Source organism: Pan troglodytes, chromosome 11 (assembly GCF_028858775.2).
Source record: "Pan troglodytes isolate AG18354 chromosome 11, NHGRI_mPanTro3-v2.0_pri, whole genome shotgun sequence".
NCBI lineage: Eukaryota > Metazoa > Chordata > Mammalia > Primates > Hominidae > Pan > Pan troglodytes.
Window position 1 is genome coordinate 5,042,251 of NC_072409.2, and position 23,293 is coordinate 5,065,543.

The 23,293-nt window shown below is 55.7% G+C and overlaps 4 protein-coding genes and 4 non-coding genes across 11 annotated transcripts; 2 read left to right on the forward strand and 6 right to left on the reverse strand.

Annotated features, from left to right (window-relative positions):
* Positions 1-231: 231 nt before the first annotated feature.
* Positions 232-4,979, reverse strand: SURF2 (surfeit 2). The gene is made up of 6 exons (XM_016962000.4): positions 4,831-4,979; positions 4,423-4,577; positions 3,576-3,679; positions 1,263-1,445; positions 958-1,127; positions 232-334 (listed from the first exon to the last, which is right to left on the reverse strand). The coding sequence occupies exons 1-6, from the start codon at positions 4,906-4,908 to the stop codon at positions 251-253; spliced, it is 774 nt and encodes a 257-aa protein (XP_016817489.3). The 5' UTR covers positions 4,909-4,979; the 3' UTR covers positions 232-250.
* Positions 4,980-5,003: 24 nt separating this feature from the next.
* On the forward strand, positions 5,004-9,704 carry SURF1 (SURF1 cytochrome c oxidase assembly factor). Of its 3 annotated transcripts, none has more exons than XM_063787466.1 (9): positions 5,004-5,042; positions 5,194-5,245; positions 6,558-6,691; positions 6,774-6,856; positions 7,575-7,766; positions 8,747-8,819; positions 8,905-9,067; positions 9,370-9,451; positions 9,530-9,704. In XM_063787466.1, exons 1-9 carry the CDS (start codon positions 5,007-5,009, stop codon positions 9,597-9,599), a joined length of 885 nt encoding a protein of 294 aa, XP_063643536.1. In that variant the 5' UTR covers positions 5,004-5,006; the 3' UTR covers positions 9,600-9,704. The 3 variants fall into 3 exon arrangements, with proteins under 3 accessions (XP_063643536.1, XP_009455909.3, XP_063643537.1); XM_009457634.4 differs by having other exon boundaries at positions 5,005-5,101; XM_063787467.1 differs by lacking the exon at positions 5,194-5,245 and having other exon boundaries at positions 5,015-5,101.
* A 398-nt stretch (positions 9,705-10,102) lies between these two features.
* On the reverse strand, positions 10,103-13,309 carry RPL7A (ribosomal protein L7a). The gene is made up of 8 exons (NM_001246603.2): positions 13,282-13,309; positions 12,486-12,606; positions 11,825-11,974; positions 11,473-11,613; positions 11,206-11,285; positions 10,798-10,928; positions 10,452-10,521; positions 10,103-10,267 (listed from the first exon to the last, which is right to left on the reverse strand). Exons 1-8 carry the CDS (start codon positions 13,282-13,284, stop codon positions 10,163-10,165), a joined length of 801 nt encoding a protein of 266 aa, NP_001233532.1. The 5' UTR covers positions 13,285-13,309; the 3' UTR covers positions 10,103-10,162.
* LOC112204450 (small nucleolar RNA SNORD36) lies at positions 10,611-10,678 on the reverse strand. The gene has a single exon (XR_002938095.2). It is a non-coding gene; the product is annotated as a small nucleolar RNA SNORD36 (small nucleolar RNA).
* Positions 10,997-11,069, reverse strand: LOC112204448 (small nucleolar RNA SNORD36). The gene has a single exon (XR_002938093.1). It is a non-coding gene; the product is annotated as a small nucleolar RNA SNORD36 (small nucleolar RNA).
* On the reverse strand, positions 11,357-11,430 carry LOC112204449 (small nucleolar RNA SNORD36). The gene has a single exon (XR_002938094.1). It is a non-coding gene; the product is annotated as a small nucleolar RNA SNORD36 (small nucleolar RNA).
* On the reverse strand, positions 12,055-12,129 carry LOC112204457 (small nucleolar RNA SNORD24). The gene has a single exon (XR_002938101.1). It is a non-coding gene; the product is annotated as a small nucleolar RNA SNORD24 (small nucleolar RNA).
* An 87-nt stretch (positions 13,310-13,396) lies between the features above and the next one.
* Positions 13,397-20,611, forward strand: MED22 (mediator complex subunit 22). 2 transcript variants are annotated; one of them, XM_016962002.4, is made up of 5 exons: positions 13,397-13,586; positions 14,828-14,988; positions 16,278-16,358; positions 17,197-17,405; positions 19,822-20,611. In XM_016962002.4, exons 2-5 carry the CDS (start codon positions 14,866-14,868, stop codon positions 20,009-20,011), a joined length of 603 nt encoding a protein of 200 aa, XP_016817491.3. In that variant the 5' UTR covers positions 13,397-13,586; positions 14,828-14,865; the 3' UTR covers positions 20,012-20,611. The 2 variants fall into 2 exon arrangements, with proteins under 2 accessions (XP_016817491.3, XP_016817490.3); XM_016962001.4 differs by having other exon boundaries at positions 13,472-13,606.
* Positions 20,612-23,293: the final 2,682 nt, after the last annotated feature.

Below are 23,293 nucleotides of genomic sequence, written 5' to 3' on the forward strand. Positions count from 1 at the left end.
CTAGGCTTCTCTGAAGACCACTCAGAAGCCATGTCCAGAGAGAATTAGTCCCTCAGAGTCCCTGCTGCTTCCTGGGTGTGGGGGACAGACTCCCTCAGCCCTGCCTTAGAGGACAGCAGATGTCATGAGACAAGGATAAGTGGGTAGAGAAGACACTGGGGACAGCCGATCATTCAGAGGACACACGGCTTGATCAGGAGCGGGGGAAATATCTGAAGGCTTTCTCGAAACTTCACGGCATGTGCTTTTATTAACCTGGCTGTTTACAGGAGCTGAAGCTCTTGGGTTTGCGGTGATGACTCTTGAACTTCTTTTTCAACGAGCCCAACTGCTTCTGTGGGATAAACAAAATTCTGATTACTGAGCCTTTCTGATCCCATGGAGAAGGGGCCCTGGAGTGCAGGGCTCTCCCCACCCGCACAGCCTCAGAGGTGTCGGTCAAATACCCACAGAGGCTTTCTCCACCCCCGTTTCCTTAACAGCTGCAGGATTAGACCCCGCTCAGCCGGGCCTCAGAGGAGCGCGGGGCAATGCCACACACGCATTAGGACCTTGTCCTCTTTTGGCCTTGGTCCTGCTTATCTACCAAAGGCAGGGAAGTCTCCACTCCTGCCCTGATGGCAAAGGCAAAGGTGGTGGCTAGTAATCAGGTCCCTGTGCCCAGGGGTAAGGACAAACACGCCACAGCTCATAGTCTGAGGTAGGAGGGTGTCCTCACAAACCAGTGGTCTTGACCGTGGTCCACAGAGCCTGGCTTCCACAAGGGGCTGGCTGGGAAGCAAGGGTAGGCACTCACGGCCTTCCGCCAGCCAGCGGCCTCGGCTTCTATGGTTCTTGTGTGTTGTTGGCTTGGGATTTCACTTGTGAAAAAGGTTCAGTTTTCTTTTTTTAAACAAATGGAAAACCATCACTAGGGGAAGCCACTGCCACACTAACAGAGTGGAGGTGACAGCTCACCTTCCCGCGCTTCTGGACCAGCCCTCGGTACACGGTCGTCTCTCTCCTGCCCTCATCAGTGGCCTTCTCTCTTGGGGGCTTTGCCTTCTCATCCTCTTCGTCTGTCAAAAAGTCATCAGTGCCATCCCCATCCTCCGTGCTTCCAAGGTCCTTTCTGGTGAATAGCTCAGCTGGGAGGAACACAGGGATTGGCTGACAGTTATTTTAGGCTGAGTTCGCCGCCACCTTTGCAGGGGAGGCAGCACCACAGTCTGCTCCCTGCTGACAGGAGAGGGTCAGGGAGAAGCAGGGGCCGTTCTGCTTACGTGGGTACAGGTCTGTCATGCTGTCATCACTTGCAGCTCCCCCCTCATCACTGGATGTGGGCTCCCAGAAGGCTTCCCGCGGGCGAGGCCCGTCACCGTCCATCTGGTCCTCCCTCCTCCTCCTCCTCCGGTGCACCAGGCAGGCAGGCACGTACTCCACCCCTTGCTTCTCACATTCTTCATCTGGGAGATAAGCCAGCACGTGCTGGGTACCTCCACACCCCCCACGGTCCTCTGGGCCACAGCTAACCTATGAGGCCTGCACTCGGCCAGGGCCCCACAGCCCCACCGCCCTGGACAAAAACCAGAGCAGCTGCTGGGTGCCTCAGCTCTGTTCCTACCAGGTGTGCAGGGAGGGTGGTGGGCCAGGGCTGCAGCCAGGAGGCAAGAAGATGGTACAGGTCTACGGGGCCTTTACCACCATTCATCCCCGATCTAGCCAGGCCTAGGAAGCCACGGCTAGGAGGGCACTGACCAGGCCCAAGGCCAACTGTGCCCCAGTGAGCTTGGCATGGCCTCTCAAAGGCAACTCGGGCTGGCAGTGATGCCACCCTCTCCCCAGCAGCCTGAAGTCCTCCCTCAGCACATGGGAGACCCTGTCCCGGAGGGCGGGGCTCAGCGGAGGTTGGCTGCCTGGCCTTTGCTGCCCCTTAGTGGGTGAGGACGGAGTTGGGACAAGGCTTCCATGGAAAGACCTCACTGGAGTCACCACCGTTGTCCCCTTGTATATTGGAGGGTCTGCTGGGGCTTGCCCTCCAGCCCAGCGCAGCTACCATCATCATCCCTCATGGGCTGCATGAGCCCTGCTGGGCCCTGGCCATTGATGTGGCGGCCCATCTACAGGGCTGTTTCCCTCCTTGTCTCTGCCACCCACCCCCATGGCCACACAGCAGCCTTGTCACCACCAGAACTTGAAGGCAGAGCCCCCTTACAGCCACATTTGGACTTCCCTGGACCACTGCCTTGTAGTGACCTCGGCGCCCCAGTCCCATCTCAGCTCCATGGTCCACCATCATAACCATTTTTCATGGGAACCCCGTGGCCCCCTGCACTTAGAGCCTTCCTGCCCACCCCTGAGCAGCTAACACACTGGCTGGAAAAAGTCCAAGCCTCAGGCTGGCAGCCCTCGTGCCTGCAAGGCCTCTGCAAGGTGCCCGCCTTCTACTTGAGAAACCCTGGTCCTGCCTTCTCAATCCACACTCATGCTTCGGGAGGGCTGGACTGCCTCTCCGCACTCATCAGAAGCCCGTAGACGCAACTTCCCATCCGCAAACCAACCTGAATCTGTCCGCTCCAGCCTCTGTCCATTTCCCTCCTTAGCTGGACTCCAGAAAGGCCTTCTGGTGACCCAGCACCTGCCTAAGGCCGGACACTGCCCTCATGGGCTGCAGCCTACGCTCCACTCTAGCCAGGTGTCCCTGCCAAGCTTCAGGTGCCTCACCAAGGTTGCCAGGGGCCTCTATGTTATCAAATCTATCATTTCTCTGTCCTCATCTTCCCTTCAGTACCACGGGAAGACTTCCAGCCTCTTCCTGGGGCTCAGGACCAGGCCTCTCTCCCTTCTCTAAACTCTCTCCGGGTGCTCACCCAGATCCACGGTGCAACCATCTCCTTCATCCAGCACGGGTGTCCCTGTTTCAAAAGCCCGATACTTCCCTAATACACACCTTTCCTAATACAGCTCAAGCTTAAAACCTTCAAAGGGACTCTGAATTCTCCCCCCAAAACCCACCGTCTTTTCCTGGATGACCGCAGTCAAGGGGTCCTCCCTTCTCAACCATGCACACTGTCCATGCAGCCCCCGCCCAACCCTCTCCACACACCCACTGCAGTGCTCCTGGCCTGGCCTCTGGGTCATCCGGGCTGTGCACACTAGCCCAGCCAGTCCTTTGGAGCCTACCTCAGCCAACACATTTTTGCCTCAGACTTCCATGGACCCTGGCTTCTCCCTGGGGTGCTGTTCCCCCGACCCCACTGCCATCACATCCCTCCCTCAGCCTCGAGCGAATCCCTCAGCGAGTCTCCCCAGCCCTCCTGTCTCCGCAAGCCCACTCCACATCCCTTGCCCAGTTTCTTTCACACCTCGCATCGCCACGCACACTCACTCCCGAGCCTGCTTCTGGCTCTGTGCCTGCCTGCACTAAAAGCTGTGGGGTCAGGGGCCATCATCCCTCTCTTCACTGTGCCAAAAACAGGCCTGGTGCATCAACACGGATCGCTGAAGGACGACCTGCCTTCAAGCACGCTCCATCTGGGGCAAGGCGGGCATGCACTCAGATGGCGATGCACTGATGGCGGTCCACTGGGACTTACATTTACACAGAGCTCGCTGGTACCGCCGGCCCTGGGTGTGCCTCAGCACGTGTTCTGGGCACTTGTTGATGTGCCGCAGGGTGAGTTTGCAGAACAACTGGTGCCTACAGAGCAGAGAGACCAAATTTGTAGGGACAGTTCACAGCAAGGATTCAGACTGGTGGCTGTGTCTTGGACTCATCCCTGGACGGTCTACCATGCGGCTTGGACATCGTGCTTTTAAAGGCTCCCGGAGCAATTCTACTCTGAACCTGGGTGGGGAACCGTCTGACCCAGGCCCGACTGCAGCTTCTTAATGTTTACCGGAAAAGCACGCATGGCAGCCTCACTGACTGCTCCAGGATGAGTTCGTGCAAGAGGATGGCTCCACCTGGAGCAAGGGCTCAATGAATGGAAACATCGTATCTCTGTTTTGACGATTATTACAAAGCCTAGCTCCCAGCTAAATCAAAGACCCCTTCTGGGGTCAAGGGAAGAACCCAACGCTGTTCACAACCTCAGGTGACAAATCACAAGCCTCTACTCATCTGGGAAGCAGCCACACCCCACAGGACAAACCTCAGGTGAGCAAACGAGCTCACCAAGAGGCCTCGCCGCTGGGACCGCAGGTGATTCCAGCACCCGGGCGCCCACCTGGGTCCCAGGGCTCCCAACTCTGAAGGAGTAGGGGCTGCAGCACTGGCGGAGTCCTCAGGAGGAGGGGACTTTGGGGTTTACCACCCGGGACCTGTCCTCAGCAGAGCCCTCCCGGGAGGCTCCCTTAGAGGGGGCTCAGGCACCGGGGGGCACCAGCGGAGGGGCTGTCCTAATTGCCCTGGGCCTCCCCGCGCCGCCGCGGACCACCTACGGGTTCTTGGTGCTGGGCACGATGTGCGGCTCGAACTCTGCATAGTCGAAGGCCGGGGAGGCGCGGACCAACCGCTGGTACTTTTTGCCGCGGGTGTAGACCTGGAGCTCCGGCAGGCGGCAGGGCAGCTCGTGACCCGTCAGGATGCACCTCACCTGCGGACGCGTGGGCGGGCAGGACGTCAGGAGGGCCAGGGCTCCGCTCCCTGGTGCCCCCCCCTGCCGCGCCCCCTTCCCTCTCCTCCCCTGACCCCGCCGCGCCCTCTCCCCTGCCCTCCCCTCTCCCCTGCCCTCCCCTCTCTCCTGCTCTCCCCTCTCCCCTGCCCTCTCCTCTCCCCTACCCTCCCCTCAGCCCCTCATCCCAACTGCGCCCTTCTCCGCCACTCCGTTCCCCTCCCGCGCTGCGAACCTTGCGGGCGTCCGTCTGGAGCCGCAGGCTCGGGTGCTCCCGCAGAAAGGCCCGCACGTCGGCCGGCAACTCGCTCATGGCCGAGGCACCCGCGGAGCAGCCCGGCGGAAGCCGCTCGCAGAACCTGGAGCCGGGGGCGGGGCTCTGGGCGGGACTCAGCGGCGCCCCGGATGCAGATGCCTCCTGCGTCCCGGAAGCGCCCGCGGGGCTGGGTGCGATGGCGGCGGGGGCTGCGTCGCAGCTGGGGCTGCGGGCGGCGGGGCTGGGACGGGTGAGCGCCGGGTGCGGGGTGCAGGGTGCGGGGTGCGGGTGCGGGGCGCGGGGAGGGGTCCCGGAGCTCAGCCCGCCCGTCCGTGTCCGCAGGCCCCGGCCAGCGCCGCCTGGAGGAGCGTCCTCAGGGTCTCCCCGCGCCCAGGTGAGGGCTGCAGGCCGGGCTGTGATCCAGGCGCCTGGGCAGAGCCACCTGCTGTCTGCCCTGCACTTTGAAGGGTTGTCGTGGGGATTGAAATGAACCAACTGCCGGCTGAGCGGAGGCTCCCTGGGAGTGACAAGTTCCGTATTAAAATGCTTTCAGTGGAACTGTGGTCGTGTGCCGGCCATGTAGCGAGCGCTTTGTCCTCACAACGCGAGAGGTAGCTCCTTGGTCGTTCCCCTGTTACAGAGAAGGCTCGAGAGTTACTTCCGAACGTCCCATCCAGCTAATGGGTGGCCAGCCCAGGCTGAAAGCCCAGGGCTCTGAAAGTAAAGCGCATCTAACCACCGCGGTTTACGTGTTCCTCTCAGTGTGCAGCACAGGGCTGTTTTGCCGTGTGTAGAGTGCTGTGCAAGCCTGCCCCAGGCCTGCCTTTTTATATATATATAAAAAAAATTAGTATCCGCAAGGCCCCTGGTGCTTTTCAGCGGATGGAACTCATCCTCTGAGAGCTTAAAGGCACTTTCTGTGTACATTCTTCCCTCTTTACATTTACGATGAGTTGTAAAAATGGAAAGCTGTTAAGAGAGCTCTGTGAGCCATTACTGAATTGATATATTTTTCTACATAACACAATAACCACTAGTGCCTGACTAAGCTACTTAGTAACTGTAGCTGCTTATTTTTTATTTTTTGAGACAGTTTCGCTCTTGTTGCCCAGGCTGGAGTGCAATGGCGCAATCTCGGCTCACAGCAACCACCTCCTCCCAGGTTCAAGCGATTCTCCTGCCTCAGCCTCCCGAGTAGCTGGGATTACAGAAGCACCATCGTGCTCAGCTAATTTTTGTATTTTTTTTGTAGAGATGGGGTTTCTCCATGTTGGTCAGGCTGGTCTCGAACTCCTGACCTCGTGATCCGCCCGCCTTGGCCTCCCAAAGTGCTGGGATTACAGGTGTGAGCCACCGCACCCGGCCAACTGTAGCTGCTTATTAAATGCATTTTGAATGGATGAATGGTGCATCTTAGTGCAGTGGAATACATCTAGATTCTTGAGTAAAAAGTCATGAGTTACCCAGGGTCGTGGTTGGTGGTCAAACCGGCACTGAGCCCTAGATCCCACTTACTCACTTGGCAGACGTACTGTGTGTGCCTTGTTCTGGGCACCGGGTTAGGAGCTGGGCTGGATACAGGTGCTGCTAGTTGGCTCTAGGCAGCAGGTTTTGATTGGTAGTACTGGAGTCTGTCTTGGAACTGGCTGCTCCAGGTCTGTGTTCGAGGGCTTCTGGCTCCATGTCAGTGTTGTGAAACTCTCCAGGGGTGGCCTGGAGGCCAAGCAGATGTGGCAGTTCTGCAGCAGAAGCATCTGCCACAAAAGCGGAAGATGACTCCTTTCTTCAGTGGGTCCTGCTCCTCATCCCTGTGACTGCCTTTGGCTTGGGGACATGGCAGGTAAAGACCGGCATCTGGTGTGCGTAACTCTGGGCCCTTGACCTTGCTGCCATCTGCTTGGGCTTATGCTCTGTCACTGTAGGTCCAGCGTCGGAAGTGGAAGCTGAACCTGATTGCAGAGTTGGAGTCCAGAGTTCTGGCTGAGCCTGTCCCTCTGCCAGCGGAGTGAGTGCATGGCTGCCCCCCTAGGGCCTGTTTTACTTGAGTTCAACAGCAGAGCCCTGGCTTCTGCTGGCCAGCCTGCCCCTTTTGGTGGGACTTTTAGTCACTGCCTTGACCTCAGGTGGGAGCTCTCATTATCAGTCATCTGTTGGGCTTGCTGTTGACACCTGACTGCCCTTGTGAAGCTACCTGAGACTGCCTCCTGACATATGGAGGAAAGTCTCATTTTGAGTCCTGGGTGTCACCCTTTTTTCAGGTATAGTAAACTTATCCTCCACAGGGCCCAAGGCCCTGTGGCTGAGGGCAGATAATGTAGGTCTCACCGTGAGGGTGGTCATTTGAAAAAGTGCCCTGAATGATTTGTCTGCTCTCTCCCTAGAATATGCCCTACAGAGATAGGTGTATTCAGCCACATTTTCCATTCAGGGTAGCAAACAGTATGCCAGATTTGGCTTGCAGATGGGGTTTTGGCCCACATATTTTTTAAAATTTCACATAAAATATTCATTGAGGAGTCCAGATTTTTAGCCTCTCTTGTAAAGTTGGACTCTGGCAGTGCAGATCCACATTCCCACATGGCATCAAAGTTCCCCTTTGAAGAGCACGCCCTTTGCCTTTCTCCTTCACTTGTCTGGCCCTGGTGGGCTGTGTAGTCTGCCATCCTCAGGGGATTCGTTTTCCGGCCAAACCTTGCTCGGCCACTGTTCTTATCTCCATGCAGCCCAATGGAACTGAAAAATCTGGAGTATAGGCCAGTGAAGGTCAGGGGGTGCTTTGACCACTCCAAGGAGCTGTATATGATGCCCCGGACCATGGTGGACCCTGTCCGGGAGGCCCGGGAGGGCGGCCTCATCTCCTCCTCAACTCAGAGTGGGGCCTATGTGGTCACTCCCTTCCACTGCACCGACCTGGGGTGAGTAGGGCATGTGGGAGCTGGCTGTCCTGGCAGAGGCAGTCAGGGTATACTAATTTACATCACTATTTCCTTCACAATCCCCAACCTTGGTAGGACCCTGGGGAACCCAAGATACCCAGGAGATTCAATTCCTTGCATAGTTTAAGTCCCTAATTGTGACATTGACTTAATCTTCTCAGCCAGCTCATTTATGACTGGATAATTTCTGTATGTTGACCTCTGAAGGGAAAGGAGGGATTCGTGAAACAGGGGCCCTGCCTCTGGAGAACTGTCTAGTTGCCCACACATTAGATGATGGCGAGCTATGAGGGACCAGCAAGAGGACTTCAAGAGAAAGGACCCCAGCCCTACCTTGAGGGAGTGGAGGCAGGGGTGGCTCCCTAGAGGGCTGTTTGGGAGTTAAGAGATGGGAAGAACATTCCAGGCAAAGCAAATGACAGGTACAGGAGCACCTGTGTGATTAACTAGGGAACTGGAGGATTCACGTACAAATGAAAATACCTGGGGCTCTTGTTAACCCATGGGTTCCTGTTTTAGGGCTGGGATGGGGCCCAAATGCTCATCTCCAGCAGGCTGGGGTGCCAGGGCTGCTCCTCACGGCTGCCTTGGTTAGGAGGAGGGATTGGAGACAGCTCTTGCCATAGTTCAGGGGAGAGGTGTGGGGTCTAAACTGGCGTGGCAGCGTTGCTCACCAGTTGCACATTGTAGTAGGTCGACCACAAGAAGCAGAGATAGAGGGGGAAAGCCACACTGGTAAAAAGGTAGCGATGGTGGCAGGGAGGCTTTTACCAACCACGAAGGGGCCTCAAGAGAGGAAGACTTTGCCTGTGTGGCACTGCCAGGGCTCCACTGAGCCAGCCCTGTTTTAAAAGCCTTCCTTGGTGCTCTAGTTGTTCCTATGGGTGCCTGAGTGACCATGAGTGACTGTCTTTAGTCAAAAACCCTCCCCACCTGAAGTAGCACTTTCATTACCCTAGAGTCACCATCCTGGTAAATAGAGGGTTCATTCCCAGGAAGAAAGTGAATCCTGAAACCCGGCAGAAAGGCCAGGTAAGGGACATGGACTCTTCCTACCTTAGAGAAGGCTCTGGGAGTCCACCAGGCTCCATGCAATCTCACACACCTTCCTTTATAGATTGAGGGAGAAGTGGACCTCATTGGGATGGTGAGGCTGACAGAAACCAGGCAGCCTTTTGTCCCTGAGAACAATCCAGAAAGGAACCACTGGCATTATCGAGACCTGGAAGCTATGGCCAGAATCACAGGCGCAGAGCCCATCTTCATTGATGCCAACTTCCGTACGTTGTGGACCAGCCCATATCGGAACAAGTAGCTTTTGTGAATACTGTCCTTCCTCCTAACCCTCATTGCCCAGTCACTGCTGTGGTTTATGTTCTCACATGTGTATATGGCGGGTGGGGGGAGGCAGCAACTCAGCAAAGAACCTAGGCAAGTACTGAGCGGACAAGGGCAGGGATGGTCACCCAACGTAAAGGCCATACAGGACTTCCAACTGGCCACGCAAAAATGACAGCCGCTAGGAAGTGGTGCAGAGGCTGGCAGGCAGTAGGGGGTGGACTTGAGTCTGCTGTCTCCACAGAGAGCACAGTCCCTGGAGGACCCATTGGAGGGCAAACCAGAGTTACTCTGAGGAACGAGCATCTGCAGTACATCGTGACCTGGTGAGTCCCCAGCGGCCCTCTGGCTTCCTCCCTTTCAGCCTAGCAGCCTGCTAATGCTGGCTTGCTTTCAACCCCTAGGTATGGACTCTCTGCAGCTACATCCTACCTGTGGTTTAAGAAATTCCTACGTGGGACACCTGGTGTGTGACAGATCAGCTGCTAAAGCCCTGTCCCTGGATAATGCAGTATTTCAAGACTGCCTTTATGCTGGATCATGTGCTATTGGTATAAAGTTCTGGCCTTGTACCTTAAATGAGCTCATGACTGGTTGATCATAAAATCCTGGCTTGGTTTCAGTCCAAAGAACTTTCCCAAAACTTGATATGCAAGTTACATCTCTAGGGAACAAAATGCCTGGTTTAAGAATGTATTTAAGGGTGGGAAGGGCCAGGTGCGGTGGCTCACTTGAGGTCAGGAGCTCAGACCAGCCTGGCTAACATGGTGAAACCCCATCTCTACCAAAAACACAAATATCGGCCAGCCAGTTGGGATGCTGAGGCACCAGAATATCCTGAACCTGGGAGGCGAAGGTTGCTTTGAGATCACACCACTGCACTCCAGCCTGGGCGACAGAGTGAGGCTGTGTCTCAAAAAAAGGATACTTGCTAACCCCAAGTAAGATTCAACCCGAGATACTCAACAGACACTGGCTGAAGGAAAATTTGTATTATTTTAATTATCTTTATGTACAGAAAACTCAACAGTGTACATTTAACCCAGTTTAGTGGCAAGTTCTTTAGCCTTTGCCTTTTCGAGCTTGGCGATACGAGCCACAGACTTAGGACCCAGGACATTGCCACCCCAGTGACGGCGGATCTGAAAAGACAAAAAGAGGCAGTTAGCTTGGTTTATTGTTTTCTGAGATTTTCAAGGTTATTAGTTGCGTTATTCTGTTTGGCTGTTCCAAGCTGATCGTCAGAACTTCTCATAGGTTAAGCCAGCCAGTTATTTGGGAGAAAGATTTGCGCATGACAGTATTTTGTGTAAAGCTGCCTCTTACCTCATCGTATCTGTCATTGTAATTGGTCCTGATAGCTTCCACCAGCTTAGCCAAAGCGCCTTTGTCTTCCCTAAAAAGGCAGGAGGGAAAACAAAAGTGGGTTTTTTGCCTTAGTTTCCCTTTTAGAATGCAAAAATACCTTTTAGCTCAAGACAGTCTTTTGCCTCAGATGCAATGCTGACCACATGGTTTATTCAGGTGAAGAAATTCTTAACCATCATTGGCAAAAGTTCAGATAAATATATTTCTTAAACTAAAAGATTGGCCTTTAAGGCAAAAGGAAACAACTGTGAGGCATGGATTAAATGAACTGGGGGGGAAGTTTGGGGCCAGGCTGTGCACTTACGAGTTCACCTGTGTGAAGGCGACAGTGGTGCAGGTCTTCCTGTGGACTAGACGTCCCAGTCTTGCCTTCCCCTTGATAATGCAGTAAGGGACCCCCATTTTACGACACAGGGCAGGCAAGAAGACAACCAGCTGGAAGAAAGCATTAGCTGAAGACTGTATTTTGACCAAAAGCAGCAAATTTCAGTTAGCTTGTAACAATTGCTCAGGGTTAAAAAGCTCATGGATTCGCACTTCAAGGTTGAATTCAGTGAGAGATTCACATCATTGCAAGAGCCACGCATGTGTTGGATCTGTGTCAGTACTGCCCTCACCCACTTCGGTCCCATCACTGACTTGGCATTAGGTCTACTCTCTCTTCCTGGTAATGCCAGAAGCCCTTGGGTTAGCAGTCAACAGGCAAACGCACCTCGATGGGATCCACGTCGTGTGCAATCACCACCAGCTGAGCTTTCTTGTTCTCCACCAAGGTGGTGACGGTGTTAACTCCTAGAACACACAACCACTTTGTGAGCTCTCACAGGCCCTGCTCTAATCACAAGAAGCTGCTGGGCTCAGCTGTTGACTCAGTGTTAAAAAGCTCGGTTTTACTCTTCACAGTAATTTCAGGCGAAGAAATTTTACATCACTGCAACAGCCCGCCCCCAGTGTTCACCCTAAGGTGGGGCCTACTCACCTGCTCGAAGGACAGGTGGTCTCTTCGTCGGGACGTCCCCTTTGCCAGCAGCTTTCTTCTCGGCCCGGGCCAACAGTCTCTGCTTCTTCTCTTGCTTTGTCTCTGGTCTGTACTTGTGGGCCAGCTTAAGCAGCTGAGTAGCTGGAAAAACACTCTTCAGTTTAGGCTTGGAGTCAAGGTTCTAATCCTTGTCACTTAACACTTAATAACAAATGCTGGACTGCGGTCCTGCTATATGACTATAATTTAATGACAATTGCAGTTCAAGAAGCCTAAGACCATCCCCCTCATGTTCTGGATGAAATAAGGAATCCTTGCCTGAGAAACTCCTTTCCACGCCACAGAACCTCACCTGTTTGGCGGTCCAGGGCCTGGGTGAACTGGTTAATCGCAGGAGGCACTTTCAGCCGCTTATAGAGGATGGCTCTCTGCCGCTGCAACCTGATATAGCGGGGCCATTTCACAAAGCGGGTGAGGTCTCTTTTGGGCTGGATGTCCTGTCCTGAGAAGTAAAGGGTGACATCGAGTGAGGCTCAAATTCCATGTCAAGTTCATGTCTGGGGCCACTAGGAAGGGTGTTGGTGCATCAGCGATCTTGGTGGTTTAAAATGTCATCACCATCTCTCAGATAGCAAATATTCTTTTACATCATCTGCACACAAACACCTGAGAACAAAGAGCACGATGCTTTTCCTCATCTAACAAGAAGCCAAGGTGCCACGAAGTACAGCAGAATTGCAGTCCTAGTATCTCGCTGCGCCACTGCTACTGTACTTGTTTCCAGATGGCTAAGCTGAATTCAAGGCCACTACCATATTGAGCTGAATGCTCGCTCAGCAACTCCCAATGAAAGCAAGAAGCATGTATCATCATTGCCCCCGTCTCTAAGAGACACAAGTTAAGGACTGCGACCACTTTACACCCACTAAAACCTACAAGATACAACACAACCTAATTACCACCTTCCCTTGAGAAAAACATAGACCGTTTTCATTCTGCCGTTTGTTACTCACCAATGCCAAAATTCTTAGGCCTTTTCTCAAACAGGGGATTCACCACTTTCTTAGCCTCCTGCTTCTTCACGACAGCTGGGGCCGGAGCCACCTTCTTTCCCTTGGCCTTCTTTCCTTTCGGCTGGGCAAAAAGAAAACGTCAGTTAAACCGCCGCCTCCACTCGCTTCGTCGGGGGTAGGGCTCAGACTGGCTCCTCCAAAACAAGGGACGCTGACAGCACCTGCCTGAACTAGGCTGGCGAGCAGCTTTCTGCAGCCCCCCAGCACCACCCCTCGACAGGAGCATCTCACATTCAGCCGCACAAGCATGCAGCCCTGGGAACCCCGAGTGGCCAGAGCAAGGCTAAGCCCGAGACCACGCTCTCTTCGCGTCGCCCACCCAGGAGACGCCCCGGACTCATGACTCCTCTGAGTCGCGGCCCCGCAGGCTCCAGAAGCAACAGGGGCGGGCTCAGAACTCGTCGCTCACAAGGCCTCTGGAGCGGCCCCCAGCAAGCCCGAGAGACGCTAGGGCTCCGAGCCCCGCACTGCGGCGCTCCAGGCCTGCGACACCCAGCCCTGCGACACCGGGAACAACGCATTCCGCTCTCGGCCGCCCGGGGCTCTAGTCCATCTCAATGTCTCCGTGCCACACCAAGTGGGGCTCTAATCCACCTCAGTGTCTCCGTGCCACACCGAGTGGGGCTCTCCTAGCGCCAGGAGGAGCAGGAGGCCCTCCGAGGCCGCGCCTGGAGGAGGATGGCAGCGGATACAGCCGGAACCTGGCTATAGGGCCACGGAACTACAGCTCACTCACCATCTTGGGCGGCGGGAGGAGAGAGAAAGGAAAGGGAATTGTGGGTAATATGTATGCGGCCTCGGAGATCGCGAGAGTTGATACCGGCACGGGATTTCGGATTTAAAGCAACAGCATTCCTATAAAGCTAAAAATCGAGGCGGGGCCGAGAGACTGCGGCGGCTGACTAGGTGTTCGGACCGCGGCGCGGCGGGGAAGAGAGACTGCGGCGGGAGGGCCAGGCCGTGGGAGAGACGCGGGAAAGTGCGGGTCGCAGAGGCACTTGACCACCCCGCCCTAGGCCGACCCGGCGGACGCGGCGTCTGGTGCGCTAGCGCTGGGGAGGGTATGAGGGTGTGGTGGGGGGTGGGGATGGAGGGGGGGTGGGTGTGTGGGCGGGAGTGGGGGTGGGTGGGTGCGTAGGCGCTGGGGTCGGAGATCCCCTTTCCTGCGTGTGACTTATTTCCCACACCCCGCCAAAAATGGGCACAAACAATGCGAGTGCGTCCAGGAGTCCGCTCGGTCGTGCGCCAGACTCCGAACCTAGGGGGCCCCGGGCCCTCCCTGAGCACCGCGCGCAAAGGCCCGGCCCGAGGGCCAGGCAACTCCAGCGCCGAGGCCGTCCAGTGCGGCTGCAGGGCAGAGGCCGAGAGGCGCGGCGCGGAACTTGAGCCCCTTGTTCCGGCGCACCGGGGAACCATGAGGGATGTTAAGCGAGGGAGTGGAATTACCCCCCTTTTTTTTTTCTTTTGGAGACGTAGTCTCCCCCTGTCGCCCAGGCTGGAGTGCAGTGGTGCGATCTCGGCTCACTGCGATCTGTGCTTCCCGGGTTCAAGCGATTCTCCTGCCTCAGCCCCCCGAGTAGCTGGGATTACAGGCGCCTGCCATCACGCCCGGCTAATTTTTGTATTTTTAGTAGAGTTGGGGTTTCACCATGTTGGTCAGGCTAGTCTCAAACTCCTGACCTCAGGTGATCCCTGCCTCGGCCTCCCAAAGGGCTGGGATTACAGGCGTGAGCCACCGCGCCCGGTTGGAATGACCACTTTTTAGGACCGCTTCCCTGCCGCGCAGAGACTGGAGGGAGCGGGGCCCGCAGTGCAGGGATGAGGTCTGGAGCGGGGCAGCCTGAGTGGGAGTGGAAGGAAAGCGTGGATGTAGGCGGTGCAGAGGGGTCGAATTGGAAGGACTCTTCGGATGGGAGGGCGTGGCGAAGGTGGCGGCGGGCTAAGAAGTTAAGCCAGGGGCTGGGGACGGGGAGCTGGTGTTGAGTTTGCAGGGCTCCCTGGGACACGCTGTGGGCCTGGACGTGAAGTCTGGACTGGAGCCCTGGACAGGGCTTGGAGGGCTGGCCAGGAGTTCCAGGATGAGCTTGCTCTGGCAAAGGCGGGGCCAGTCCTGGCACCCCCTGCGGTGTCTGCTGATGGAATGAGTTCATCTGTGTTTCAGTGATTGACTTTATTTGGCAGAAAGGGAATCCCCAGAAATCTGCGTGTTCTGCTAAGGTTGGGGCATAGAGGGTGGCTGGGGTAGACTCTGCCTGCACTCAGAGGTCTGTGCTGCACTCTAGGTCCCAGGTCTCCCCGCTGCGCTGCTTGAGGCCCGGCCATGGCCCAGCAGAGAGCCCTGCCCCAGAGCAAGGAGACGCTGCTGCAGTCCTACAACAAGCGGCTGAAGGACGACATTAAGTCCATCATGGACAACTTCACCGAGATCATCAAGACCGCCAAGGTGGGGGTGGGGTGGCCCACCAAGGGGACCAGGGTCTGAGAAGGGGTGGAGACAGGAGAGGCCAGGGGCTGAGCAGCGCGAGTGAATCGTGTTCCAGGCAGGAAGCACCCAGTGCACAGGGAGCTGGTCAGTAGATAAGCAAACCAAATAATGGCACGTCCAGCCCTTACTAACAGTATGGATTTGAATGGAGATTTCACTTTTTAGTGCCTCAGTTTCTCCTGCATGGTGGGGTCCTTGTGATGACTGGTGAGTTTATCTGTGTAAAACAGTTACCTCGGGGCCTGGCACACAGCCAATGAGCAGGAGAAAAGCAGACTGAGGGGAGAAGTGGGGGGGGCCCTCCAGGCAGGTGGAGCGGTCAGCACTGGGGCCTGCAAGCCTGCTGACCACTGCAGCTACAGCTGCATCAGATTGGGCTGGATCCCTCCTGGCTGCTGCAGACCTGGCAGGCTCCATAAGCGGTGATGATGAGGATGGAAGCTAGCATGTACTTAGTGCTTGCCATGTATCAAGCCACGTTGTGAGGTTATCTGTGCCTGTTCTGCTGAATCTTCATGAGGACTCTGTGAGGTGGGCACTGTTGTCCTCTTCATTTCAGGACGAAACCCAGGCCCAGGAGACTTAGTGACTTGCCCAAGGTCACTCAGCTCACAACTGGCTGAGCCAGGATTTGAACCCCCGAAGTCTGGGTCTTAACCACTGAGGGTACCTGACACCCACCCCAAACTGAGCCTTTGCAAGGCCTGCTGGGAAGCCCCATCCAGCCTCTCTTGGCCACCTATACACCAGGGGTGGCAGGCCAGGCTTCTGTGAAACTGGCATGGGTTAATGGTGGTCAAGTGCGTGACACAGCCTGGCACCTGGGAAGTGATCAGGAAATGGTCGCAAAAAAAAACTTACATCATCCCTTCACTCATCCAACAGTTTACCAAATGCCAAGCGAGTGACAACGGTTGGACTACCAAACAGGGCTCCCACAGCCCAAAAAGACCGGGCCAAGATAAGCCCCCATCCCTGCACCTAGCACAGCAAGCAGCGTGGGTTGCCTCTATTTGTCTTGAGCAAAGGTGCATGTTGTCTCCCATGGCCAGAACAAGAGAAGGTGGAATTGAACCTTGTCAGAGGTCTGGCTGACAGCGCTTAGGTCTGTAGACGGCACCACAGACAGGTTGTGGCTAGTGTGGACATCCTGGGTAGATGACAGTTACCGTAAGCTGGGCTGGGCCGGGCCAGGGGTGGGGATGCCTTGGCTGGGTTGATTTCTAGGTTTTCTTGTTTTCCCCCAGATTGAGGACGAGACGCAGGTGTCACGGGCCACTCAGGGTGAACAGGACAATTACGAGATGCATGTGCGAGCCGCCAACATCGTGAGTGGCCAGGGTGGAGGGCACGGCCTGGGCTCCAAGAGCATCAGTCCCCTCGGGTTTCCTGGGTGGAGTGGAGGGGGCTCTGGGGCTGGTCTGCTCTTCTTCCCCCGAGAAGGAGCAGAAGGAGGCAAATGTAGAGATGCTTTGGTTTCACCACTCGGCAGCTTTAAAGAATGAGGTGGGGGCAAATCATTTCTCAGGAGACTGTCCTCACGTGGGGCACTTGGAGGAGGGCTGGGCAGAGAGCCACCCATGCCCGTCCTGTAGCCGTGCAGTGGCCAGAAAGAGGGTAGCCCTTCCTGCTAACTCAGGAGTTCCTAAGGTCAGTTGTGAGTGAAAAGACAAACAGCCGAATGGAACTGTAGGCGCCATTGGATTCCTTCGGATCACAGGAGAAACACAGCAAGCAGATAATTCCGCAGGTGCACGTCCAGGGCTCAAAATGCATGGAAAAAGGTCCCACAGGAGCTCTGCCCAGCTGGCAGCCATGTTAATCCTACCCCGGGGCAGGAGGCAAAATGGGATCGCAGTTTTATCTGTGGGGTTTGAGTTTTTCATGAGCAGAATGTGCACCTGCATAATTGGACTGGAGGCCAGTCCTGCTTTAGTGGAAGCCAGAGGCTGAGGGGAGGGGAGGGCCTGCCCTGCAGAACTGACATCCCAGTTTTCTCACTTAATTCTCACACATGAACCTGTGGAGGTCAGGGGTAGAGTCCCACTTTGCAGATGAGGAAGCTGAGGCTCCTAGAGAGGCCATCCCTTGCCCAGCATCAGCTACCTGTAGGCAAGGCCGCTGTCCCCCCTCACCCTTTGCCCGCCCTGGTTCTGATGGCCACAGGTCCGAGCCGGCGAGTCCCTGATGAAGCTGGTGTCCGATCTCAAGCAGTTCCTGATCCTCAATGACTTCCCCTCCGTGAACGAGGCCATTGACCAGCGCAACCAGCAGCTGCGCGCACTGCAGGAGGAGTGCGACCGGAAGCTCATCACGCTGCGAGACGAGATCTCCATTGACCTCTACGAGCTGGAGGAGGAGTATTACTCGTCCAGGTATAAATAGCGCTGGACTCCCCATGCAGAGCGGGAGCCTGCCTACCTGGGCCTGGCCAGCGGGCAAGGCTGCCTTCTGCTTTTTCAAATTCTTGCTGGTCTTAGCAGTGGAGCCATGCCTGGGTTTCAGAGCAGAGCTCCTGGCCAGAGCGTTTGACCGACAGACAATTCACATCCATATGCCAGGGCCCTGGGCCTTTCCCACAGTGCGATGTGATGAAAACCACAGGACTCACGCCAGTTGGATAGGCCAAGTCTGGAGAAGGGAGGCGCCTGGCTGTATCCCCCGCAGGCCCTCTTCCGAGAGCCTTCCTCCTCGGGCAGTGCGTTCTGGGGCTGTGCTGCTCCTGTTAGCTTCTGAATCCATATGTAGAGATTTCAGCCAAGCCTGGGCCAGCCTTTTTTGGGCAGTCAGGTCCACACCTATGTCCAGGGCACCAGGGATGCAATTCCATGTGGATGTCACCAAACCCCAGTGTGGAGGCAGGGACAGTCATGGGAATGTGGGGGATGAAGCCCAGGCAGGGAATGGCCTTGAAAGCCATTGGAGCTCCAATTTGTGACCCACTCAGCCTTATCCACGGAGCTGGAGCCAACCTACGTGCCAGGCCCCGTGCTGGGTCCTAGGGATGCAGAAGGGTCAAAACCCATCATCCTGACCCTTGTGGGGCTGCGTAAGAAGCTGAAACTTTCGACCGTTTGAGCTGGAGGGGCCCTGAGAAATCAGAGTCTACGTATCATTTACTTAGGGGGAACTTAGGCTGGAGACAGGGAGGCCTTCCACTCTGCCCCATTAGCTTAGAAAATCAAGATTCAGTCCAGCAGATGCAGAGTCCATGTCCATCTTGTGCCTTCTCCTGGACAAACCTTTCCTTCCTGGTGGTGGATTTAAAATACTCCTTTCTGCCCATTGGCCATGCTGGGAGCCACAGATATCCAGAGCCAGCATGACCTGGGGCTTGGTTTCCCTGCCCTGGGCTCAGTGGCACTGCTGAGCTGCAGCAGTCCTAGAGTTTTCCAGGGGGTTCTGAGGGAATCTTTGGTCCCCAGTACTCATTAACTCAGCAGACATGAGGCAGCATTTCCTCCACACTAGGGTGGCTGAGAGGGGTCCTGGGGTGTTTCAGACCCTTCTGGGCATCTCTCCTTCCACAGCTGTTCTGTTTGTCGGTCTCTTTGAGGCAGCCACTGTCCCTGAGGGCCCCTGGACAGAGCAGCTGTGGGCCTGTAATTCAGCCTGCCTGCCTTGCCTTGGGGCAGGGAGAGAGGGAACCTGCTCACGGCCCTGCAGCAGAGCAGGGCGCAAACACAGGACATCTGTGCCAGGCTTCCCATGCCCTCCCCCAACAGTCCCTCAGCTTCACCCAGCGGGGCTTCCAGGCCAGCCTGTGTCCCCTCCCGCAGGCATCCTGTCCACACCAGCGCCCCCTGGGGGCCTCACACAGCCCCTGTGGCAGAAGCAGTTGTCCTCCTCTGTACATTGCCTTTAAGCGACCAGGTCCTGGCCGAGTTTCCTCTGCCCCTTCTTGCTGGTCCCCCAAAGGGCGCTCCGCTCCCTGCCCTGCCCTGTTCCGCATGAGCTGCGCCTCTGTGCTCGCCTGCCCCCTCTCCGCTTGTTAGTTGCTCTTTCTGGCTCTGCCTCTCCTTTGCTTTCCTCGGGATGCCACTCTGTGCCCAGGACGGTTCTGAGACTGAACATTGAGGGCAGGAGCAAGGGAGGAAGCCAGGGGCGAGGCAGGCCGCGGGAAAGCCAGGGCCCCTGCCTGCAGGTTAGAAAGAGGCGAGCGTGGATTGTCACAGCTGCGGGCATGGGAAGGGCTAGCTGAGCTCTTCACCTGCATCCTGGCTGCCGTGAGGATTCCCCGTGTTAGAGGTGGGGACGCCTGCTGGAGGCCTCCTGGCTGATGTAGGGCTGTCGGGAAGTGCCAGGGCCTGTGTTCCCAACTGTCGCCCCCTTCAGGCTAAGTCTCAGGCAGGGACAGACCCACAGTCTGCCCTCAGAGAGCTCTTTGCAGTGTGGTGACACTGGGGTTTCTGCAGTCAGGGAGGAGGGAGGGCTGCCAGGCTGACAGCTTTTTGCAAGAGGAGGGGGACCAGCACCAGCTGGGAGGCATAGGCTAGGACAGGCCCACGTGGAGGCTGGGCAGGAAGGGCCTGCTGAGGTCACACAGCTGTTGGTGGTTGGGCCAGGGTGGCTTCCTCCTTTCAGAATGCTAGGGTGGCTCTCACCACTGGCCCCCTCTCCCTGCCTGGCCTGCCAACTCAGGGGACAGATGGAGCAGGAGTGGAGAAAGGGAAAGGCAGGTCTGGGGTGTGGTCGTGTTTTCTTAACTCTGCTTCTGTCTTGCTCTCCCCTCCCCTGGCTTTCCTCTCTGCCTGCTCCTGTCTCTCCCTGGGGTTTCTGGTGGTGGAAAAGCTCAAGCCTTTGCGAAGCTAATGACCTGCCTCTGTGCGAAGCTTACGGGAGGCTGGACCTCGACACAGACTCTGCTGATGGCCTCCCAGCCCCTCTGCTGGCGTCCCCGGAGCCCAGTGCTGGCCCCCTACAGGTGGCAGCCCCTGCCCACTCCCATGCTGGTGGCCCTGGCCCCACTGAGCATGCCTGAGCCTCCGGGGCCACCCTTCGTTGTCAGGAACAAAACCTGAGGCTGCCCTTTGGATGCCCTCACAGCCTTGCTTCTCTCAGCCTAGGTTCCCATTTGGGGACTTCAGGACCCCAGAGCCACTAGGACTTCCTTGGGAAGCCCGTTAGCCCAGGGTGGGTCCCGCCAGGACAGTAGGGAAACAGTTGTTTCCCTAGCCATTTCCCAACAGCCCATCATTCCGAGTCATCATCTCTGTTTGCTGCCTTCCTGGCCAGCCAGGTGGAAGAAAGTTTCTAAGCTAGGTCTGGCCCGTTGGGGATCTCAGCAGTGGGGCAGGAGGGTGCCTGATTTCGGGGAGTCCTGACCCGAGCCTGTTGTCAGAGTTGGGAGGGGCTCCGAGCAGTGTTGGGCAGGCCGGGTCTCCCATCCCCAGGCCAGCGTTCCTGTGCAGAGCCCCATCCACTGGTTCTTGCCCTGAGCCACATATGTCTGTGCCATGGGCTGAGTGCCACGACAGGCCTGTGTGACAGCTGCTGCCCACGCATGTGGAAGCTAGGTGGGACTCATTCCTAATTCTGCCTTTGTAATGAGACTTGATTAAAACACCGCCACTTTTTTGCATTGCTCCTCTTTCTTTCTCATTCCTTGTCAGTCCAGGACCATCCTTGGTCTCCCAGCAGTTGTCCGAACAGCAGCTCCTCAGCTCTGCCTGGACAGCCTGGCCCACGGTCACTCTCTCCTCATTGGCACCTGGTAGGTCCCCAGTATTCAGTGAATGGACCTGCTGCCATCATTGCACATCCAGGCACCTGTGCCTCTGCTGGCATCTCATCCTCACTGCTACCAGAGCTGGTGCTCCTAGTGCCGGTATTTTAGAGAGGAGAGGATGTGGACTTAGAAGGGGTGAGGTGTACCACGGCCACAGAGCTAGGAAGTGAAGTGGCAGGAATCAGAACTTGAACCTGATGGAAGTCTAGACCCAGTGTCTTTTAGTGCCAGGCTCACCTTAGAAATGCAGAAGTCACAACACTGGGCAGGAAGTGTGGGGGAGCACAGTTCGTCCACAGGAAGTATGGGGGAGCACTGTGGGGGAGCACCCCACCCCAGTTCCTCCAGCACCATCCATGTGCTTCATCTTCTCATGGGGGAGGCCATCATCTTTCCCGATGTATGAATGAGGTGACAGCCCAGGATCCAGTCTTGGGGACAGGTAAGAACACAGCTGACCCATCACCACCTGAACCAGAGAACCCCACAGCCAAGCAGAAGGCACCAGACAGACAGGAGCTTGAGGCCCAGTCCTGGCTCTGGACCTGGCTTCTGGGGTGGCCTAGGGAAGTTGCTTCCCCTCTGAGGGAGAATTTCCCCATTGATACGTGTGGTGATCTCTTCCCGCACTATTTGAGCTGTGGAAATGCCTTGTACTTAACCACTGAGGAAGAAAAAGATTACAACCAGATGGAAGCATATATGAAGCGAGAGCCCGGAAGGAACTGGCCAGACTTTGTGGTGGGATCCCACTTACCCTGTTCCTAAAATCCTGAGCAATAAGACCTGCCATCAGCTTCATTTTCTGCTTGGCCAGGACCATCATTCCCATGTGAAAATCAAGTTATTTCTCCTTCTTAAAGCCAAGCCGCTCTGCTGACCTTTTTTCCTCTCCAGCTCATGGCCTTTGGCAGCAGAGCTCCACGGGGAAGCAGCTGATAACCATTTGCAGTTCTCTCTTGGGCCTACGTCAGACAGGTTTTGTTTCCATGACTCTAGCAAAACTACACCGATTAAGGTCACCAGTGGCCTCCACATTGCTAAGCCCCGGCCCATCCTCAGTCCATGTCACTCTTTTATCCCAGGCTTTTTATTTTGAGGGCAGTCGAACTCATGGAAGTACTTGTCAGTTTGCCTCTCTGAGCACATTCTCCTTCGTCCATCACCACAACCAGAATGGATGATGATTGCATATCCTCTAGTATCTAGCTGTATTCAGATTTCTTCAGTTGTTCCCCAAATAGCTTTTTTAATGCCTATTTTTTTTCTTTCTAGTCCAGAGGTCTTTTATTTTTTTAACACCCACGATGCCATGAATTCATAGGGAAGAGGTTCCAGCAGCTCAGGCTCCTTCCCATTGGTTCTCACAGTGCGCTGCTCTGGGTGGAGCAGGCTGGCGCTTCAGTTGAATCCAGGTACCTTTCTCTTTGGCTTCCCTCTTTCTCTGATCATTTTCCTTCACGCGTTTCAGGAAGCTCTCTCGGCTCTTAGAGTGCTTAGTGTGCTGAATATGCACATTAATTCTCTTGGCAAGAATCTTGCCCTTGTTTACAACAGTGCCAACAGCATGCTGGGGAACACTGTAGACTCTCCCAGTCTAGCCATGGTGACACTTGTGGGGCATTCCTTTTTGAACAGTACCCATTCCCTTGATATCTACAATATCACCTTTCTTATCAATTTGCGTATACTTGGCCAAAGGAACAACTGCATGTTTTCTAAAAGGCCTAGAGAACATATATTGGGTGCCTCTCCTCTTTCCCTTTGTGTTCGTCATTTTGGCGAATTACTGGAAGATGGCGGTTCCAGCTGAAAGGCTTTTATGCCTGTTTTTATTGTGTGTTGCATTTGGTTGTTATTTTGGAGTCTTAAAATCTAAAACAGGACCAGGTCAGGCCCGGTGGCTCATGCTGTAATCCCAGCACTTTGAGAAGCCAAAGCGGGTGGATCACTTGTGGTCAGGAGTTTTGAGACCAGCCTGGGCAACATGCTAAAACCCCGTCTCTACTAAAAAATATAGAAATTAGCCGGGCGCGGTGGCTCACGCCTGTAATCCCAGCACTTTGGGAGGCCAAGGCGGGCAGATCACCTGAGGTCGGGATTTCCAGACCAGCCTGACCAACATGGAGAAACCCTGTCTCTACTAAAAATACAAAAATGAGCCGGGCGTGGTGGTCCATGCCTGTAATCCCAGCTACTTGGTAGGCGGAGGCAGGAGAATCGCTTGAACCCAGGAGGCGGAGGTTGCAGTGAGCCGAGATCGGGCCACTGCACTCCAGCTTGGGCAACAAGAGCGAAACTCCACCTCAAAAAAAAAAAAAAAAGAAGAAAAAGAAATTAGCCAGGCATGGTGGCACGCGCCTATAGTCCCATCTACTCAGGAGACTGAGGCAGAACCCAGGAGGTGGAGACTGCAGTCAGCCAAGATGACACCACTGCACTCCAGCCTGGGAGGAAGAGTGAGACTCCCCATTTCAAAACATAAATAAAACAGGACCAAAGTGGTGGTGAGATGGGAGTGGGTCCACTCAGATG

What these genes read in the sequence shown, in the direction of transcription:
- SURF2 (XM_016962000.4), bottom strand. Translation starts at nt 4,908, where the DNA reads ATGAGCGAGTTGCCGGCCGACGTGCGGGCCTTTCTGCGGGAGCACCCG. An exon ending in TCCAGACGGACGCCCGCAAG is followed by an intron (nt 4,578 to 4,830) that starts GTTCGCAGCGCG and finishes ACGCGTCCGCAG; the next exon opens with GTGAGGTGCATCCTGACGGG. An exon ending in CATGACAGACCTGTACCCAC is followed by an intron (nt 1,128 to 1,262) that starts GTAAGCAGAACG and finishes TGTTCCTCCCAG; the next exon opens with CTGAGCTATTCACCAGAAAG.
- SURF1 (XM_009457634.4), top strand. Translation starts at nt 5,048, where the DNA reads ATGGCGGCGGGGGCTGCGTCGCAGCTGGGGCTGCGGGCGGCGGGGCTG. An exon ending in GGGCGGCGGGGCTGGGACGG is followed by an intron (nt 5,102 to 5,193) that starts GTGAGCGCCGGG and finishes CCGTGTCCGCAG; the next exon opens with GCCCCGGCCAGCGCCGCCTG. An exon ending in AAACCCGGCAGAAAGGCCAG is followed by an intron (nt 8,820 to 8,904) that starts GTAAGGGACATG and finishes CTTCCTTTATAG; the next exon opens with ATTGAGGGAGAAGTGGACCT.
- RPL7A (NM_001246603.2), bottom strand. An exon ending in GCCTAAGAATTTTGGCATTG is followed by an intron (nt 11,975 to 12,485) that starts GTGAGTAACAAA and finishes TTTACTTCTCAG; the next exon opens with GACAGGACATCCAGCCCAAA. An exon ending in GGCCCTGGACCGCCAAACAG is followed by an intron (nt 11,614 to 11,824) that starts GTGAGGTTCTGT and finishes GTGTTTTTCCAG; the next exon opens with CTACTCAGCTGCTTAAGCTG.
- MED22 (XM_016962002.4), top strand. Translation starts at nt 14,866, where the DNA reads ATGGCCCAGCAGAGAGCCCTGCCCCAGAGCAAGGAGACGCTGCTGCAG. An exon ending in ATGTGCGAGCCGCCAACATC is followed by an intron (nt 16,359 to 17,196) that starts GTGAGTGGCCAG and finishes TGATGGCCACAG; the next exon opens with GTCCGAGCCGGCGAGTCCCT. An exon ending in GAGGAGTATTACTCGTCCAG is followed by an intron (nt 17,406 to 19,821) that starts GTATAAATAGCG and finishes GTGGTGGAAAAG; the next exon opens with CTCAAGCCTTTGCGAAGCTA.